The sequence below is a fragment of the Lynx rufus genome, unplaced genomic scaffold (assembly GCF_022079265.1).
Source record: "Lynx rufus isolate CCGP_SWC_20201006 ecotype Redwood Valley unplaced genomic scaffold, mLynRuf1.p SCAF_8, whole genome shotgun sequence".
Lineage (NCBI taxonomy): Eukaryota > Metazoa > Chordata > Mammalia > Carnivora > Felidae > Lynx > Lynx rufus.
In genome coordinates, this window is record NW_025814896.1 from 72,756,810 (window position 1) to 72,779,061 (window position 22,252).

At 35.5% G+C, this 22,252-nt stretch overlaps 1 protein-coding gene across 4 annotated transcripts in view; it reads right to left on the reverse strand.

Annotated features, from left to right (window-relative positions):
• ASB3 (ankyrin repeat and SOCS box containing 3) overlaps positions 1-22,252 on the reverse strand; it is a 122,430-nt gene that overhangs the window by 43,074 nt on the left and 57,104 nt on the right. For all 4 annotated transcript variants that reach the window (XM_047069755.1, XM_047069756.1, XM_047069757.1 and 1 more), the window contains 4 exons: positions 7,705-7,817; positions 6,977-7,112; positions 4,001-4,178; positions 1,383-1,580 (listed from right to left, as the gene is read on the reverse strand). In XM_047069755.1, coding sequence (XP_046925711.1) covers positions 1,383-1,580; positions 4,001-4,178; positions 6,977-7,112; positions 7,705-7,817 — 625 coding nt within the window. The remainder of the gene's footprint in view (positions 1-1,382; positions 1,581-4,000; positions 4,179-6,976; positions 7,113-7,704; positions 7,818-22,252) is intronic.

The window sequence follows — 22,252 nt, forward strand, 5'->3', positions numbered from 1 at the left end:
AAATGTTAAAAAATGGTTGACTGAAAAGCTTCATAAATAAATTTTTGATAGATGTTTCAATTAAATTGTGGAGAGGAGTCCATAATCATGAATTCAAGAGAGCCAATGGAATTTGAGGTATGCAAGCAACCTCTTCTGTGTCATTAAAAACAAGAGTGTCTATCTGCACAACTTATTCCATTACTAGATCAACCCTAGATATTATTCAGTATGTTTTTTTTCTTACACATAGCCTTATTCTTACTATTTTAAAACCTTAGGAGTCTTATCAACAAGTACTGGTCAGAACCTAATAAAGCAGCAGTAATTCTTCATTTATTCTACCTCAGAAGATCATAGAAGATTAGCAAAACAAATATTTTAAGATCTTTTAATTTAATTTCCCTGACTTATATAGAGAAGTGCCACATACTAAATTCATTAAAAATACAATAATATTTACAAAACTAATATTTCATTTTTAGGCTCATAACAAGTTTTATAAATTTCAAATGGTAAATAACCTGAAATACAATGTCTTATTTGATAAAGTCATCTTAAATTCTTTTTTCTTCCCCAGCTTTACTAAAGTAAAACTGACAAATAAGATCGTAAGATATTTAAGTATTCAACACAGTAATTCCATATATATACACATTGTGAAAGGAATCCTCCCTCTACCACCAAATTAACACATCCATCACATTACATGTTTACCTTTTTGGGGGGGGGGGCGGTAAGAGAATTTAAGTTCTATTCTTAGTAAACTTCAACTATAAAATACAGTTTTATCAACTATAGTCATCATGTTACACATTAAATCCTGAAACCTTATCCATCATATAAATGAATGTTTTAATTCTTGAATTATTTTGATAACTAAGTATTATCAGAGAAATCCTGCATTTACTTTAATACACTGAAAGTATTCTGTAAAGTTGCTACAATAAAAATATGATCCAGGTCCAAAAAGGGAAGAGAAAAAAATCTTACATTATCACCTCATTTTATTGTACTTTGATGGAACGACGTACATCACAGAGGGTTATTCATATCTTTCTTTTTTTTTTTTTTAATTTTTTTTTTCAACGTTTATTTATTTTTGGGACAGAGAGAGACAGAGCATGAACGGGGGAGGGGCAGAGAGAGAGGGAGACACAGAATCGGAAACAGGCTCCAGGCTCTGAGCCATCAGCCCAGAGCCCGACGCGGGGCTCGAACTCACGGACGGCGAGATTGTGACCTGGCTGAAGTCGGACGCTTAACCGACTGCGCCACCCAGGCGCCCCATTCATATCTTTCTAAGTTAACAATTTAGCTTCAAGTTTCATCATAAAAGAAAATCACTTGGAAATATACCTCCACGTAGCAAAAAAGGATAAAAATATAGCAAATATACATACTCCTTTTGGAAAGCCATACACATGGGAGAGCTGAACCCAAAGATGAGGCACATCTGGGCATCTGGGCTGTAGCCATGCTGGAGTAACATTTCTAGGCACTCTTCATGCCCTCCAAACACTGCAGAGTAAACGGGGCTCACTTTGTCTGGCCCAGTGTCACAAACCCGGTTGGTAAGTGGTATTAACAATTCCAAGATTCTGTAAGCACACAAGTTCAGGGCATTTCATGTTTTATATGTACACGAGTGCAGTCAACATTTCTATGGCACTTATTTTAATAGTCACCCTTTGATTGATTTAAAGTCTTTTTCTGTCTTCTACCTACATTAGATTATTACAGGATAATAAAATGTTACCCTTATTGTTGCTTTATACAAAGGTCCTTACACATATCTGAAACAGAATTAAGTAATGTTACTATAAGTAAATATGTAACAGGTTATCCTTATTTTTTCACTAATTATTTCCCTTGCCACCATCATCACCGTACTCTCCCAAATTCAAATTTTCTATTAGGTACTTTAGGATCTGAGAATTTAAAAGTTCATTATACCAGATACAAATTTATATCAAGAAAATAAATAATTTTCCTCCTTAAAGTACAAAATAAAATTTATTTTCCTAATTAATAAGAATTTTTAAAGAGGATGAGTGACATGCAATGAATAGTATTTTCATGAGGAAGGAATAAGAATTTCTGCTAAAATATTCTATTTTCTGAAAAGAATATGAGCTCTTTAAACACTGAGGCAGATTTATAAAGAAACTGGTTGCTAAGTAGAGGAAGTTCTAAAGAAAATCATTAAAACCTAAGTTCTTAGATTATTTGTAAACTTACCTCCAAGACTCACAGCTGGAAAAAAATTAACAGTTTACTTTTCTAAAATTAAAAATAAATCTGTAGGGATAAGGTCAGCCATGAAATCCCCCCTCTTTCTGGGAAAAGAAATGCAGGGTTACTCCAAAGCTACTTTTCTTTAGTACTTACATTCACAGAAGGGGTTACATTGAAGTGGTCTATGGAGGAAATCATTATAACAAAAAAATTCCCAATATTGAGAACAAATAAGGACAAATCCCAAGAGGGTTTTGGTATCAATTTAAAGCTCATGGTAGAATTGTATCTAAGACTTCTGTTTAAATAAACAAGCAAGAGTTAAGAAAAATACCAAATCGTAAAACCTAGGTATTCTGTTGAAATAAAGAATCAGTTTAATGTCCCTTAATAAATGTGTTTTAAAAATGGATTGGAAAAATTATACAAGGTGCAATAGTAAAATACCATGCCACCTAGTGGCATAATAACCAAATGACAGAATGTTTTCCTACTATGTAAACATATGAAAGTAATGACAATTTCACTATTTCTTTTTAAATTAAACAATACAAACAACTACATGGGGCGCCTGGGTGGCTCAGTGGTTGGGCGTCCGACTTCAGCTCAGGTCATGATCTCGCAGTCCATGAGTTCAGGCCCGCGTCAGGTTCTGTGCTGACAGCTCAGAGACTGGAGCCTGATTCGAATTCGGGGTCTCCCTCTCTCTCTGCCCCTCCCCCACTCATTCTCTCTCTCTCTCTCTCTCTTTCTCTCTCTCTCTCTGTCAAAAATAAATAAACGTTAAAAAAAATTTTTTTAAATAAAAAAATAATATGAACTACAAAACTACTATTTTAAATTATGACTCTAAAGAGTTTAAACATACACTTTTTAAAACTATTCATTGCCGGGGCGCCTGGGTGGCTCAGTCGGTTAAGCGGCCGACTTCGGCTCAGGTCATGATCTCACAATCTGTGAGTTCGAGCCCTGCGTCAGGCTCTGTGCTGACAGCTCAGAACCTGGAGCCTGTTTCAGATTCTGTGTCTCCCTCTCTCTGACCCTCCCCCGCTCATGCTCTGTCTCTCTCTGTCTCAAAAATAAATAAACGTTAAAAAAAAAAAAATTTAAAACTATTCATTGCCAATTTATGTTAAGATGGGCTGCCATATTCTCAGAGGTATAACCAGGTTATTTGCTTCTAAGATTCCTGGAACCCCTAATTTTAGGGAGTTCCAACTTTCTTTAAGTCTCTTTCTCCAGAAAAATTTCATAAGAACTTCTGACTAAGGAAGAAGAGTAACAGAAGTAGGGCAGGCAAAGTACCAAGTTGGATTAGAGATTAAAGAGAAGGTCCAGTCACAGGGTTCAAGATGGGGAGAACTCCTTAGCCCACACAAAGGAAAGACTCGACCCAAGAAGGGTCACACACTCAAAAGCTTCCTGGGGTCAAACAGGAAACATCGAATAAGGCCATCAGATTGTTAACTAAAGACACCTGGAATAAAACCGGAGCAGAGCAGCAGAGTATGGCCACAGCTTGAGAAATTAGAGGAAAGTCTTAATACCCTGAGGATGCCCCAGGGCTCCATCTCCAGCCATTCTGTTCACACTAGGAAAGTGTAAGGCTAAGAGGAACTGGGGATGGCACGGAGGACAGATATGGGGGTGGCTCTAATCATACAGCAGGCTGGTAGAGAAAATACCAAGGATTTTGCCTAAGATAAAAGAACAGGCTCAGAAGATTTATTCTTTGCGGACTTTTAATTACGAGACTATTTTTATTTTCTGTTTTACTACTTACTCTGTATGGCCCATTTGTGCAGCTGCATGAATAGGTAACTGCCAATCATCCTCATTACAGTAAAGATCAGGATCTGCCCCACTGGACAGCAAAAGCTCTACACATTCTGTGTGGCCCTCCTGAGCAGCAATGAACAAGGGAGTAGCTTCATCCAATGCTTGACAATTGACATTTGCACCTAATAGAGGATAACAACATGTAACAGACAATCTTAATTTATTTTTTTAAAAATGATAATTAACATAAATTTCAAAACAGCTGTCTTAAAAGGGTTTTATAGTACAATAGTTCCAACCCCAGTGGACGCTGTTGTATAAACATACTGATTTTCCAAACTTGTTGGTAATCATTTTAAATTGTTTTTGCTTTTATGTTAACAAGAAAACAAGTGATTAACATTTTAGAATTCATTTTTAAGCTAAAACAAAAATCTTATGCAATGAAGGATTCATTTCATTCCAATCTGTCCTCCAGCAAGCACTCTGTGGGTCCAGTAAGTAATCACTGAAAAGTGGAAAATACAAATCATCAAAAATGGATAACATCTGACTATTACAGAAAAAGTTAAGAAAAACGTACGTTATAAGACTTTATAGATGCCATTAATCAATTCACGCTAAGATTTATGAAAAAAAAATCCCCACAGATATGACATACATTGGGGCCATACCTTAAAACTAATGTTAACTATACTTTTCATTATATCCTTTTCCTTCATGACCACTGCATTTAGAGCCTTATAATGAAAGAGAAAATGTCTATTTAAATGGTTTCGGAGCAGACTTTCAGAGAACAAAAACTGAGGCGCCTGGGTGGCTAGGTTGGTTAAGCGTCTGGACTTCTGATTTTGGCTCAAGTTAGGATCCCATGGTTCGTAGGTTTGACCCCTGCTTCAAACCTGCTTGGGATTCTCTCCCTCCCTCCCACTGTCCCTCCCCCACTCACATGAGAGCACGCGCTCCTTCTCTCTCTGTCTCTCAAAAATAAACATTACAAAATAAAGAACAAAACTAATCAATTACTTAAATGCCAATATATTAAGACGTAAAAAAGTGACCTCACTTTTGGTGAAGGTTTTAAAAATAGCTAATTTCCCTCAATTTTTCTCATTGACAAATAACATGGTAAATATGCTAAGTATAGTGTTATTGCATGACAATGAGAATTTTTAAATTTCTCTAATGTCTCAGTGGAAATACCTTCATCACAAGGAAACAAAAATTTTTTTTCTTTGAATGGATGTTCTATAAATGCACCTTGAATAAACCACAGCCCTGAGACAGGCAAAAACTCTGCAAAACACAAATACTAAGTTAAAGGGTTGATGGAATTTCAGAAATTCTAACTGGACACTCAACACATCCAGATAAGTAGGATCTTCTCGACTTAAACAAGGTGGATGCTTCACGTACTGTCAACCTCAGAAAGAAGGGAACACTAAATATATTAAGAAAAGACTAAGTCAAGAAAGAAATCTACTTAACTTTCCTTTTTAAGCAGTTTCATTTTGATTGACGATTTCAAAGAATCAAAAAGAATAAGGAACCAGTCCCTATAAGATTACAGGTAGAAAGTTGGAAAAATGACAGATAATTCACTGAAAGGAAAATCATTTTGAGTTAGAAACATATATAGCTACATGATAAACATACCTACACACCTTTTCAATTTGCTGTTCATAACTATTCGGGGAGGGGGGGAGAGGAACAAAACAGAACAGGTGCTTAGCATTCTGGGAGACAAACTCAGCATGAGGAGACAATCATTAAGGTACTGTTTAACCTATTTTATTTTAAATATTAGTTACATGCTAATAATTGGAAGTTATGGAACTGGAGGCCATAAAATGAATTAGGACAGCCTTAGGAAAACACAACAGAGAAGAAGAGGAAGAGAGGAAGTCACATGAGAAGGCCTGCTTCTAAGCCTCATTCTGCCAGGAAATATTTTCTAGATCTTTGGCAAGGCACTTAAACTCTCAGGGCCTGGGATTCTTAATCTAAAAAAGTATTTATTTATGTTTAAATAAATAATTTTGGAGATTCCTCTCAACTCTAAAATTTACAGATTCAATATTTGTAACAGGTATCTTAATTTGGCACTTAATGTTTTCTTTGCTCCATACTTCAACTTGCACATTTGAAGGTTTGTAAGAAGAAAGCAGAAATAAGAAAATACGTGCTTTGTTGTCGAAATAAACTTTGTTTTGTATATTTGGAGGCAACTTATTAAAAGCCTAGGTATTATAGACAAATATAAAAAGCCTAAGAATTTTTAAAAAATGTTTTGCCTGGCAGCAAATCTGGTGTATTTCCCTTCTGCTCGTAACTATCCATGCTTCATCAGGTTAGTACTATGAGTGTGTGCACAGCGTTTGGAGGAATTTGAAAGCCCTTACATAACAAAGGTTTCCAGTCACAGAAATGTCATACAGCATAAGAATGCCACCTCAACACCATCTCCTCTGGTAATGCTGAATGTGTAATGACTGTCACAGAGAAACCTTTAGCAGGGTTAGGTTGCTATTAATATATTCAAAGCGTAAACATGCTTTCAAATAAACCATTTAAATAATCCCACAATTTATCAAAACATACAACTCAAAGGCTTAATATACAAAATAGCTATCTAATAAATTAATTAAGCTTACATAGTCTTGTACCCTAGACAGTTGGAACTGCTCAGGTCTCCATAAGAAAGAACAGCCCCATCATTCAACTTGCCAATAAACCTGCTTTTGTGATAGATCGTTGTGTTCCTCCTCAAATAAATTAGTAGCTGTGCATCACATTATGTTAGTAATAGACACTTAGTAACCAGGCTTATAAATCAACTTGTATGTATTCTTATTTACCACTAACATAAAACCACAAATTTCACAACCTGATTTATATCTGGTCCAGAACTGTACTTCCCAGGAAGACACACTTAAAACTGAAGATCTTAACAGTGCAAAGGCTAAAGGATTCAGCTTACCCGATGAAATAAGTATGCTCAAGCTTTCTAGCTTGCCATACTGAGCAGCCACAAATAAAGGTGTGATTCCAAAGTCATCCTGGCATTCCTTGTCTGCTCCTTTCTTAAGAAGCAATTTTATGATCTCACCATTTTCCTAAAGCACAGATTCATATTTTAAACAGGAGAAAACAAAGAAAATAGAAGGTATCTGTTTTCTTATCCCTGTGTTTTGGGGTGTTTTCATCTTCACTAAAGGAAAACTTTTTTTTTTTTTTAAGTGTATTGTTCAATGGGAAGGATGTACTAGACAGAGATTATTCTATATGTTTAGCCAGCCCATTAAACAGGTGAAACATTGATCTCTAAGAATTATAATCCTTTTAAAGCCTGCAAAATTAGTTTGCTAGCCCAAGCAGTAAGGAGTTAGCACAGTTTCTAAACACACTGCTATAAATAAAGTAAGTCATTGCTCCTTATCAATTTATACCCTAAATATTCTGATGGTCTCTTAACTATGCCATCAACATATGAAAAACTTAGATAATCCCTGAATCCCAAAGCTGCTGGAACTACCAGAGCAGTGGGCTTATTCAGAATGATCATTAGCATTTAGACTGCCTTTTCTGTACTGCACTAACCATCATAAATCACAGGCAAGTAGGAAGCAAAAACTGTATAGAACTGTCATTTTAAAAGGGTAAAACACATAATTTACATGGAAATGAAATAATAAATTCACAGGTTACCTGAAAAGTAGCCTGATGCAAAGCGTTCCATCCACACATAGAATGGGATCCATTAACATTTGCTCCGTATCGAAGCAACAGCCTTAACACATCTATATGTCCATTTTCAACAGCTGCGAATGCAACAGTCAAAACAATTATTGTCAGTAGAAAGGCAGGTTTGTAGGACTGGACACTTTGGTGATGTTCTCATCACTTATTCACCCTGGAACTCACAGTGCTGTGATCATTCCTATCAAGAAATCAAAACACATACTCCCTATGCAATCCCAAAACATTTATCACAGTTGTCTTAGCTTAAACCTATTAACATACACATCCTTTCTGTGAACAAAATTATTTTCAGTAGCATTTAAAAGAATACAGAGGAAATGGAAGTAAGAGGCAAACATTTATTCTCTCTGCTAATAAAGACAATGTTTCTATTTAGTTAAAATGCAATTGGGAGAGAGATAAGGATGAACAGGTCAGAAGAAACAGCAGTCTGAAGAAACAGTCCCAAAGGGATTGAAAGGTTGGCTGTTATTACCATTTGACCACAAATGACAATAGTCACTGCCCAACTGAAAAAGCAATACTGCAAGTTCTGCATCTTACATATTTTTTCCGTCATAAACAATCGTTAAATGATGTGTTTGAAGCAATCAATGAAAATACAGTAAAACTTTGCTTGTTTGAAAAAGAAACCCCAGACAACCTAAAGAGTATTTTTGGAGAAATGCATATTACTTAATAGCCCCCAAGTTGCTGCTACAGTAAATCGTTTGAAGAATAGCTCACATGCCCATAGGTTCCTTAAAAAACGTGCACCCTTTTACTAATTCCACCAAATTATTCTATTTTCTTTTACATATCTAATTTAACATTACCCCAAGGTAAGTGCCGCCAAATATCAGGTGCATACAATAATTTACAAATCTGATCTTGTGAGGAAGAACACAGGTATGATGTTATTAAGTTGATAGAACAAACGAGTGGGACTAAACTTTCCAGAATGTGATCTACCACAAAACAAAATTGTGCATTGACGATGTCATTGATTCTGGAGTAGTTAAGGTGGGGGAAACAGAACGCCGGAACAGAGGTATAGAGAACTTAATAAAATAAGTACCCATACACATACACCATTAGCAAATATGACATACTGTGATTGATGTACATGTGAGGACTTCTTGGAATTATCAGTTTGGGGAAATATCAGTATCAGAAAGAGGACAGATGTGATAGGAAGGTTTGACTTCATGTGCTTGGCAATGAGAAAGAAGGTTTGAAAAACAAGTATGAATTTTTTATTTCATCTCAAGTATATATTTATTCCTTCTACTATAGTTGCAGGTAGGAAGTAAAAGTCAACAACTCCCAGTCAAAATTTAGAAAGGCGCTAGACTCTTAAAGAAAGAGCCACATTTGGAAAATGCTAGCATAAAACAGGAAAGATAAAATACTTGAATGTAGAAAGCCAGAAATGATAAGTGTACTCATTATTACTGAAGATAAGTAACATGTCACTAATACTCTTAATTTTGTATACTGAATTTATACCAAACCTAGTTCCACCACAAAGGACTGTCAGAAGTTTTTTAGTTAAGAATTCTCTTATCCTGGGAGGTTTCAGAAACCACAATGGTTGAGACAGCACCATTGTAGCAGAAGTTTAACATACCTTATTTCTAAGTTAACATTCAAGGGTATTTTATCAAGGAAAGAACAACAGTTTTTCAAGCTAGGTTATTTTTCTATAATCAATCTAAAGTCAATCTAATTTGGGTGGAGGACATAAGAAAAAAGGAAGAAAATCAGTTTCATATCCAATTCATCATTATCAGTGACTGCTGATAAAAATCATTCTATAGCCAGATCTGAGTTGAAGCTTATCAACTGGCAGTGATGTATGAAGCAGGGTAAAGATGTTTGTTTTTCATGAGTTAGGCTGACCTTATAAAAATGAAATTCAAAAAAATTTGTTTTGATTATTAAATACACTACAGTAGAGAGACAGAAAAATTGTTTTTAACATCATAAATACATTAACATGATACCTGCATCTCCAGTGAAAACATTTGCCAAAGGCAACAGTGAAACCAATATAAAGAGAATTTTTATAGCTCTATTTCAAAATAAAGCAAATTTAATGATTAATAATTATGAACTAGTGGTTCAGAAAAGTGTACTTAGAGGGGCGCCTGGGTGGCTCAGTCAGTTAGGGGCGTGACTCTTGATTTCAGCTCATCATGAGCTCACAGTTTATGGGATTGAGTCTACGCTAATAGCACGTAGAACAGCCCACTTGGGATTCTCTCTCTCCCTCTCTCTCTACCCCTTTCCTCTCCTCCCCCCCCCCAAAATAAATAAACGTTTAAAAAAAAAAAACTAAACAAAAAGTACATTTAGAACTTACATCTACTACCAAAGCCTCTCCTTTGGAAAAAATGAATTAACTTATTTTTCTTTACATAACAAGTTATCAAATTAAGCGGGGGGGGGGGGGGTGCTATGAAATAATAACATATATTATGCTTCAATAAAAGTTTATTAAAAAACAAAAACAAAACCAGATTTGAACTTCCTATTTGCTGGCCCCCTAATCCACTAAGAAAGCATTCACCTTAAAGAAAGAAACCGTGTTTCATTCTGCTTGTATGCCTAGTGCCAAATGCAGACAGAAGACAGGAAATAAATAATTGTTGCCTGTATGAATAGGAAAAAAACAAAGTCTAAAAGAAAACAAGTTTTCTCTTTTTAAAAACACATCCCTTTCCAAACTAAACAGGCTTCAGAATTACACTTCTGGATAGGACAACATTAACTGGTACTAAACTAGCCTTCCTGCTATCAACTATTATACAAGTGAACAAATATGTAAAGCAACTTTTTCTGGCATTAAACAAGTCAGAACATTGTGATTCCTGAAAGAAGGGAAACACATGAGGTGAGCCCCATGACCACCTCAGCTCTCTGCCTAGGGACTTTTCTTAATTATGGTGCAGTGAGCTGAAATCTAAGCAGGGCAAGGTAAGGTTGAAGAAAAGGTACTCAAGAAAGGAAACAATCCAAGCAGAGGACAGCAGTCCACTGAGCTAAGGAGGCATAGATTAGAGTTTAAACAGCTGACATCTGTGGTGCAAGGCCCCAGAGGAAAGAGATCTGTGCAAAGGAGAGGTCCTGGTGTGGAAGTTCTCTAAGAATCCTCAGCTGTGGTCGAGGCTGCACATGCCTAAGGCAAGACAAAACTCACAGAACTGCTGAAGGATTAAAAACGAAATAGAGATAACTAGAGGGCAAAGAGTAGTGGGGGCAATGGAAATCCTAGGAGTTCTGGCCAGTCATGGTGGTGAAACAACAGGATACCTCATCAACACCCTGGGAATCCTGCTGAGACACCCAAAAAGTAGAGCCCTGGAAATAAAAACCAATTCTGAGAGTAAGGCCTATTCTGGACCTGCTCTAACTAAGCCTAAAATAAGCCCTGACAAGTTCAGGAAGGAGGCAGAAGTTGGGAAGTAAGAATCCCACCAAATTAGATGCACTTGGGAAACACCTTAAGCTCTCCACAGACACAGTCTAACAAAACATAAAACCAAACCTAAACAAGCTGAAGGTTATATGTCAGTAAATGAATTATTAAAAAAAAAGGAAAACAAAATCAACATTTCTCATATGAAGATAACAGAATTCGAGTCAGAAAAGAGTCAGCAGAAATTGACCCCAAGATGGCCCAGATGTTGGATTTAACAAATGAACTAAAGTAGCTAGTATAAATGCTTGAAAATTTTAAGAAAAGTATGTTCAAAGACTTCACTTTTAGTATACAGAGTATACAGATAGGTATACAGAGTATCTCAGCAGAAGAATGAAGCCATTAAAAAAAAGTCTAGAACCTAAAAAAAGACATGGAGGGACTTAAAAGATGATTAGAGCTGGAAGAGTCAGTGAACTTGAAAACATTCTGAAGAACTGAGAGAAAAACCACATTGACTTACAGATCCCAGAAAATCAGCAAACCACAGAGCTTTGAAAGAGGTCACCTCACTTACAATTTCACATTATATATAAATTAAGGATGATTATATAAATATACCTGACAGCTCCAGGGAAGAATTTCAATGATTATAAAAGGGGCTACAAACAACAAGCCACTGAAATCAACTGCTATAATAGCAGTTTCACTTTTTTTTCAGCACTCCTATTTGCACTTAAAATCTAATCTACCGTTTTACCATAATCCTTCAAGACTCTGCAAAAATAAATGAATGAGTCCAGTCATTCACCAGGACCAGGAATTGCACTAAGCACAAGGGTTACTGCAGTCAACTCAAATGACAAAGTATTTACCTTCATGGAACTTCTCTTCTAGTCAGAAAGACAGATAATAAACACATTGATAATAAGTTCTCATGAAAATACTGTGAAAGAAATTAACAGAGTAAAGTAATAGACAGTGATCAGGACTACTTTAGAAAAGAGGAGAGAGGTCATCTCTGAAACAAAGACAGCTAAACAGAGAAATGACAAGATAAGAAGCAGTAAATCATGCAAACAGATGGAGGAGGAGTACTCCAAACAGAAGAAACAGGAAGTGTAAAGGCCATGAGGGAGCAAAGGGTATGCTTGAGGAACAGCAGGACGGCCACTGTGGCTGACGTGTAAAGACAAGGAGAGGAAATAAGGCCAGAGAGGTAGGAAGAAGCCAAATTTTGTAGGGTATGGCCGGAAGTGTTAATTAATTGCACTGATTTGTTTGTGTGTGTTTATTTATGTTTTAAGGAAACAATGAATTTTCAGCTAGAGCTACTCAAAGGAAAACAGCTCTCTCTTCAGCCTTGCCTTCTGAGCCAACCCCCTTCACTTCCCTGTGTTCTAGTCACACTCTTTTTGTCTTTTTTCAATGGTTATTTCCATGCTTTCAGGATGCCACAACTAAGAAAAATGTTCACTGATCAGCCCAACTAAAGCAGGTCCCCCCATTTCTTTCCATCATAATGTCCCATTCCTCTCTATCATTTACATCAGATTACAATTATAATTCACATGTACACGTGTTCATTCTAAATTCCCCACCAGATCATAAGACTTATTCACTACTATATATCCTCAGCACTTAGCAAAGTGTCTGCCATAAGAGCCACTCAGTAAATATTTGCTAGGTGACAGAAAAGAGAAGAAGCTTTATATTGGCTGGCCATTCAAACATAAATACATCGTCACAAATACTAAAAGAAAATAAATGAGCAAAAGGAAAAAAGATACTTAATGTTAACAGTAAGCAGGATTCTCGAGGTGAATAACCAGGTCTTTGCTATTATATAGGAAACATAAGCCTGCATATGACTGATGTTAAAATGGAAGTAATAAAACCTAGAGAAGTATTTATTTGCAATTTATAAATTAAATGAGACAGTCACATAATGAGTTCTTTTACTGCCATAATCAAAATTTAAACAATAACCTGTAAACACATAAAAAGATCAACATCATTAGTCATGAGGGAGATGCAAATCAAAACCATGAGATGCCTCTTCACACCCATTAGAATGGCTATGATCAAAAAAGATGGGAATGCAAGCTGGTGCAGCCACTCTGGAAAACAGCATGAAGGTTCCTCAAAAAACTAAAAATAGAACTACACTATGACCCAGCAATTGCACTACTAGGCATTTATCCAAGGGATATAGGTGTGTTGTTTCGAAGGGACACATGCACCCCAATGTGTATAGCATTTTTTTTTTTGAAATTTACATCCAAAATAGTTAGTATATAGTACAACAATGATTTCAGGAGTAGATTCCTTAGTGCCCCTTACCCATTTAGTCCATCCCCCCCATCCCACAACCCCTCCAGTAACCCTCAGTTTGTTCTCCATATTTATGAGTCTCTTCTGTTTTGTCCCCCTCCCTGTTTTTATATTATTTTTGCTTCCCTTCCTGTATGTTCATCTATTTTGTCTCTTAAAGTCCTCATATGAGTGAAGTCATATGATTTTGTCTTTCTCTGTCTAATTTCACTTAGCATGATACCCTCCAGTTCCATCCACGTCGTTGCAAATGGCAAGATTTCATTCTTTTTGACTGCCGAGTGATACTCCATTGTATATATATACCACATCTTTATCCATTCATCCATCGATGGACATTTGGGCTCTTTCCATACTTTGGCTATGAAAATGTAATAAAATGCTTATTTTTTATTTAGTATCCTTCAACTGATAATTTGTTGTGAGGAAAACTTTCATAGTTATTTCTTCCAAACATGAAGTGACTACTAATAAAACAAAAGGCTAAACTTCTAACATTATGATATAATACCTTCAGTAGACTAAAATAGTATCTAAAACTATAGTTACTAAGATAGTATTAAAATGTAAAAAATACAGATTAAGTAAAAATGTAAATCGGATATATGATGTATTACATAAAATATAAATTGCCTCTTTAAATTATAAAATGTGTAAATTTCTGTATCAATTACATAAAATAGCCACCCATAAGAAATCACAGGGAGTCCTTAAAGAAACAAATGTGTAAGATAAGGGACAATTTTTCCTTCTTAAAAATCTGTTATTATTTATATAGTAATTAAAAATATAAAAATAGTATTTGTGGGATCTATGCTGTTAATACCAACATCTCCTTTTCAGTGTCTCTACTAGTCTACCTCACTATTAACAATTTTTTTCAACTCGATAATGGTATTTCAAAAATTTGTACAGTAGTATTTTGGAGGATGGCTTATTCCAAAGTCTACAAATCTTTCATCACAAGATGACACTTCTGCTGTTGTGACCCAAGGCCACAATCTTCAAGCTCACTTTAGTATTTGCCTTTAAACAGAATTTCAGTCCAAAGAACAATTCAAAACCACATTTCAATACCATAAGACAGAAATTCCTATATAATACCTGTGTGATGACTTAATCTTTTTATAGCATTTCCCTATAAGATTTCAGATCCTGTATTGCAGCCTAGAGTAAGAAGCATATAGAGAAGACTGTGGAATTAGTGGAAGTAACACTGCAGGGACAGACAGATGATTTAAATGTCTGGAACACAGTCCTGCTTCCTCATTATGATCAAAAACATCTGCTATGTGTAGAAAAAGTCAGACCTCTGAAGTCGTATTTCAGGGGATAAAAACAGTATGCCTTCATCTATCCATTAGCTTGTGTTCTGTAAACAACAAATAAATATATTCTACGGAGGGTCACGAACTGAAAAGCTTATCAGTTGGATTCTATCCCCACATGTATTTTATTTGGTCCACAAAGTTTTATTTGGTTTTATTCATTTGTTTTGTTTTACAGTTGAGGCAACACTCAAAAACTGGGAAATTTCACATAAAAAAAAAAAAAAAAACAACCCAGATATCCATATTTGAAGTACCTTGAAATCTGGCAACACTGGGCTAAAGCAAGTAGTGGCTGTACCTTTAGACTGTGTTTTACTTTCCTCAATAGTCCCTAACGTTCTCTAGGCATCAGCACTTATAATCTATCTTCTGGTCCCAGTGAACCTTATCATCCAATTTACTTCCTCCATAATAATTACCTATGACCAGTTTTATTGGTTTAAATAAACCTTTCCTCTTCCTCAACTATATATATCTTGTCATTCAGCTTTACAAACATACACACTATTTTCCCATTCTCAAAAAAGGAGTCCAAAGCCCATAATCGTCTAGCTTTCCATGGTCACTTTCTGTACAAACAGCCATTCATTTGCCAGATTTTCCTCTCTTCCAAAAAACACAACTGGGCCCATAAGGGAGGCAGAAGCTGTTAACACAGAACCTTTATGCTCTTTCTTGTCCTTCTATTTCCTGTTCAAATTTTCACTAACTCTAAACACATTTCCTTAGACTGTTTAATTAGTATCATTTATTCATTCTCTCATGTCTCAGTAAGAGTAGGCTTCAGCTACTGATAATGACAAATCCGGAAAGACTTAAATTCCAAGGCAACAAACTGCACATTTTCTGCCTGGCCACACTGGGGCTATATACAGTCACTGACTTGGCACTCAACAGTCACCAGTGACCACAACTCAAATACCTTCCTTCCAATCCAACAACAAAAAAACCCTTATACTCATTTGAAAGTGAACACTCAGTTCAAAGATTTTCAATACTTGTCTATGATCTAGTCCCAACAAAGTCTTTATTGGAAATTAATTTCTATTCACCTAAATTTGGAATATAATTTATAATTTAAATGTATGTGTTTATTGTCACTGCCAATCATATTCTAGAAGCCTATTAATGTTTTCCTGCAAAAACTTCAGCAACCTAATCATTATGGTAAGGCTGGAGAATTACTTTTGAGGGAATGTTACTATTAAACCATACCTATGTATTTCTATGCAGTATAGGCACTCAACTAAAATTTATTTCTTTTCCTTGACAAGGTAGTAATACCAACTTTATTTGATTTAGAAGCATTCCACAGTTCAAGTGATTCTGAGCAGCAAAACAGTGATATTTGTGGATATTAAAAAATAACACAAATTTCTACATGATACTAGGATGGCCATATACATGAAACGTATCCTAAAAGATATTTTGAATAAGAAAGAGAGGAGGAAGAAAGGAAGGAGGAGGGGAAAGAAACTACTTCATGAGTGCCAATAACTAGGACCAGACATTTCAGCAGTATAGAACTTTAAGTCCCCTTGTATCCTTTTGGTATCATATTTTAGTATGTACCAACATACCTCTCAATCAGAATCTTCAAGTAATATGTGCTCACATGAGCATCAGTAACAATCTGTGCACAAGATGGCGTCTGGAGAACAAGGAAAATTAACTCAACTCTTGCAAATATATCACGTTCTTTTAGAACACCATTAGCATTCCTGGCAAATGCTTATGATTGTTAGCCACTTCTCCATCCAAGACTTTGTTCTAAAATCAGTGAACAGGTAACAAACATTACATGAGGTAGAAATGATGAAACACTATACTAAAGAAAATAAGGGACAAATACACTAATTACAATGCAGAGACCTTAACTGGATCCTGATTTCAACAATGTGAAAAATATACATAAACATATATATGACAATCAGGGAAATTTGAAGACCAATTGGGTATTGTTACCTTTAAGAGCAATAATAGCATTGTGGTTGCTCTTTAAAGAAACATCTTTAACCTTTGCAGATATATATGGAGTGGAGATAGTGAGCAGAGCTATAACTGAAGTAAGATTCACCCTAAGTTGAAAACTACTGAAGTTCAGTATCAGGGACATGGCAATTTATTATATTTTTCTCTATACTTAAGACTGCCACAAATTTTGAAGACAATTTCAAACGAGAATTCCAAAAACATTCTGCATATCTGAAATATTCCTAATGTATACAAATATGAATTTTAAACATACCAGAATAAAAATCTAACTGAACACTTTTACTTACTTATATACAATGGAATATTACACAGCCATAAAAAATGAAATCTTCCCATTTGCAACAACATGGATGAATCTAGACAATATAATGCTAAGTGAAATAAGTAAAGAAAGACAAATGCCATATGATTTCACTCATATGTGGAATTTAAGAAACAAAACATATAAACAAAGAAAAAAAGAGAGAGAAATAAAACATCAGACAACTATAGAGAACAAACTGATGATTACTAGAGGGAGGTGGGTGGGGAGAATGAGCCAATTTGGGGATGGGAATTAAAGAGTACACTTACCATGATGAGCAGTAAGTAATGCATAGAATTGTTGAATCACTATATTGTACATCTGAAACTAATATAACATTGTATGTTAACTATACTGGATTTAAAATAAAATAAATTTAAAGTTTAAAAATTCAACCTAATTATAATTAAATTAATTTATTAAAATTTGAGTACCTCAATCAAACTAACCACATACGAAGTGCTTGAGAGCCACACATAGCTAGTGATTATCATACTGGACAAGGTAGATATAGGATATTTCCAAGTTCTATGGGACAGCATTGGTCTAGAGTTTAGAATTCAACTGAATTGGAATTTAATCTAGAATACTAGGCACATCTAAGATACCTGGCAATGGAGACAGGGGTCAGGCCACCAGTTGTGGCTCCTATGGCTTGGGGTTAACTGTTCAAGGACAGAAAGGAAATGAGTAATTCTAGAACATACAAAAGTACTCTGGTTCTCACAGACAAAAAGAAAGCAGAATCATAATGATCTGATATTATACTGGCATTCAACAGAGATCAGAGCCCAAGGATTAAGAATAAGGATGAAATAAAACACCCCACTTTGGAAAGCAGAGCTCAAAGTGTCTGGGATACATAGAGAGATGGGAGAAGGTCTTTCCTCCCTTCCATACAAACAGGTATTGTCTATAAGACTCCAGCTGAGACAGCAGAAAAGAAAACCAGGAGCTTTGAGGGAAGGGACAGTGCCCCTCCCACAAGAGGTTATATTATAGTGCTGGAGAAGCTAAGAGCCTATAAGAGAACAAGGATGACAATCTCAATAATTTCTAGGGAGACAGTTTATATTGTTGAAGAAGTAAGTTTCTCCATTTTGTAAATTAAAGGAAAAAAGAAGTCAAAAGAAGTAATCTGGGGGTTGGTGGCGAAGAATAACCTGGGGAAACATCCTGAGTAACAAAATACTTTTGAAAAGAAGACATCAAGTAACTGAAAACAGTCTTTGACCCATATAAAACTTCTAACCAAAATCACAATATAATTGAGGCATGGAATACATACATTAAGTGCAGTCCAAAGCCCCAGATGCAGACTTCAGGAAGGCATGAAATCAACACAGCATACTCATTTGGGACAAATAGCAGTAGACCTATGCAGACATGTAAGTAATAAATCTAACTAGAAATAACCAATTCCTAATAGTAAATAATGATCATCATTTAATGCAGCATTCATTAAAGAACAGATTTTTAAAAGAGGAATTTTTTAAAATGCAATTATCGTACTGAATATTCTTTTGGAAAATACCTAATGTAACCATGTATTCTAGGCAACTACTGTAGACAAATCCTATACCAAATGCAAATCACAGTGCCCTGAGTTTTAACTTTATAAGCTAGAAATATATTCTTTCAGTTTGAAGCTCAAATTTTGACAATAATTCTACTGAGAAACATCATAGTCAGTGAGGCTGAAGTGGACAGTTCAGCCACAGGCTGTCCATCTCCTCTTGAATAGCAGCAGGATGGCGATTTCTGAGAACATAAGAGAATCACCTATGTGTTCTATTTGCATATTTGACTTATATATGAATTTTTAACTGCATCTATGCTTTTTAAGTTCTACATGTACTCTATTCTCCATTATGCACTTCATTTTTCTATGCAATTCAATAATAAAATCCTATTTCCATTGTATACCTAATACATATACAACTTTTTTATACACTTAGAACATTCAGAAGGCATTTATCTACTGCAGTATTTCTCCGGTCCTGTGGTTACACTGACATCTGGTGGCACTAGGAAAGAAACCAGATTGCAATGACAAAGGAATTTTCTTTTTCTTTTTTTTTTTAATAGCTAATTTATTCTATATGACTTCAGAGTTGATGTTTTTCCAAGGTTTTATCTATACCCAAGACAGAACAACTATTAAAATACTATACTAAATCCAATAATAGCAAACATTAGTTATAATCAGTGACATTCTTGAAATAATTCACTTTAGTAATGTGACTAGCAAGGATGCAGAATTCTTTCAAGAACCTCACTGGGTAAGTAGCACTGCTCACAGCTGTTTATTTCATAATTAAAGTTTATAATCAGAATGGTTATAAAGTAAGACTTTCTCACTAAGATCAAATGCATAATTTCAAAACATTTTCTTTATAAATTCAGATAGAATCCCATATGTCTTGGCCATGAATCTTTAGTCTCAAATGTAGTATTTTATTGATATTTAGAAAAATTTTTAATTACTTAGAAAACTTTAGAAAAAAATGTAACTTCATTATTATTATAAAGTTTCTTACCAAGTTCTTCATGTCTGCCCAATGACTAACAAGCTTAAAGATACACACTAATGGGAAAAACCATGACCTCAAGGGCAAAATCCATCATGTTAAGAATATAACAAAAAAGTTGTAGCCAATATCTCATTCTAGTTCTACATGTTGACACTGACATATCTCATGGTTTCTGACAGAAAGAGAGAATTTCAGTGGTCAGTTAGACATGAAAGACCATATCCAGAAAAACACATCCTTCAATCAGATGAAAGTCTTTGACAAAAAAATTAAATTCCATCATCTTATTATATGTTGATTATTTTTCCATGTTTCCTCAGCAACAGAATCAAGATAAACATGTTATTTACATAGAATACCCCTAAAATCACATCTTCTGGAGCTATAATACTGAATTCTACCATCTTCTGTAATTCTCCAATTCACATTTTTGAACATTCATATAACAGTATTCTCCTTACCACCTCTGTAAGTATGAGCTCCATGTTATGGCTTAGAGAAATGAATCATTACACTGAAGAGTTCCTATCAGAGAAAAAGTATATGCCAAACTATCCTTCATCCCAAGGACTCCTATTTATATAGAAACAGCACTTCTATTTCAGCCATACTAACCAGTGAAGACCATATACAATTAATTGGTCAATGGCAATACTAAGTATGAAGAACGAAGAAACAATTGCATTAACTATGTATAAAGTGATAAAGTTTGACAGCCACACACACATAATGTAGAGCAGTGATACTCAATATGCAAACTGTTCCCAATCCTCAACCCTGTAAGGTTTGACCAGAATGTGAATCAATTATGTCCCTAAGCATACTGTTTAGTTCAGCTGACATTTTTCTTAAAATAAGACTTCTCTGATAAAAGAAGCATTGCCTTAAGTACCTTGTATAAACAAACTGACATTCTGAGTAGCATTAGTCAATGGTATCTAAAGAAAACAGATTGCACTGTATGGGTGGGGTGGGGGTAACAGGGGTTACATTACTGCAAAACACTGAAATCAAGAACTTCTGTTCTACTTTAAAAATTAATATGGACTTTCGGGGCGCCTGGGTGGCGCAGTCGGTTAAGCGTCCGACTTCAGCCAGGTCACGATCTCGCGGTCCGTGAGTTCGAGCCCCGCGTCGGGCTCTGGGCTGATGGCTCAGAGCCTGGAGCCTGTTTCCGATTCTGTGTCTCCCTCTCTCTCTGCCCCTCCCCCGTTCATGCTCTGTCTCTCTCTGTCCCAAAAATAAAATAAAAAAAAACATTGAAAAAAAAAAATTAAAAAAAAAAAAATTAAAAAAAAAAAAATTAATATGGACTTTCAATTTTAATATTAGGCCATAAATTTCCCTTACTCTTCTTAGAAAGCATCCCCTTACTCTTCTTAGAAAGTATCCAAAAGCAATTAGTCCAAAAATCAGCAAAGAAATTAAGAAATAAAAACACACTCTCCATTTTTAGCAAAACTGGGATCCAGCTAAAACTCCAGGCAAAAAATGGTATAAAAGCTTCTGAAAGAAAGGAGGTTAAAATCCTGGGTACTTAAGGGAGGAAAGGGAGAAAAGATGTCTCAGCTGCACATCTCAGAAAAAGCTAGCAAAGTAAACTCCTCAAAGGTAAGTTGCAAAACATAAATTCCCAGCAGAGGGATAGGATTTATGGACTAACAGCAGAACAGCCCTACACCCAGTTGAAATCTGAAAGTCAGAAGAACCAGGCCTAACAAGGAATCATACAAAGAAACTATATTTGCAACAGTAGTCTGTCAGCTTCCACAGAAGGGAAACTGCACTGCAAAATCCCACAGATGCCTGTGTCCACTGACTGGTAAAAAAATAATAACTAAATGAACTCAACAACCAAAAATCCCGAGTCAAAAGGAATACTAGCTAGTCTGAAATGTAGCTCTAGCTCCTTTCTTTTAAAATCTCCTGAAAATAACTGATCTTAGAAAACCAACATTTCCAGATGAGTTATCACAAAAGAACAAGCAGAAATCCACATGAAGTTACAAAAAAGGAGATAAAATTACAGGAAAAACTGTTAGTAGACCCCCCCAAAAAACCCTCTTTACTTGCCACCAAGTAGCGAAAATTACAGTTAACCTTTTGCTGTAAATTTAAAAAAGAAAAAAGTTAAGGAAAAAAGTCATATCACTAAGATATAAGAGTTCAAGTAAAAGAAGGCTAGGTGATAAGAAATTGTGTAGTATAAACTTGGACAATTTAGAAAAGACTTAGAAAACTAAATCACAGAAATGCAGTTGAAACTGGAAGAAACACTATAGAGAATAAACTTTTGTGAAAACGAACACAGAGGATTAAAAAAAAAAAGGAAAAGTTAAAATTTTTTAAATGAGTATTAGAGAGGGGAGTAGAGGGGCGCCTGGGTGGCGCAGTCGGTTAAGCGTCCGACTTCAGCCAGGTCACGATCTCGCGGTCCGTGTGTTCGAGCCCCGCGTCAGGCTCTGGGCTGATGGCTCAGAGCCTGGAGCCTGTTTCCGATTCTGTGTCTCCCTCTCTCTCTGCCCCTTCCCTGTTCATGCTCTGTCTCTCTCTGTCCCAAAAATAAATAAAAAACGTTGAAAAAAATTAAAAA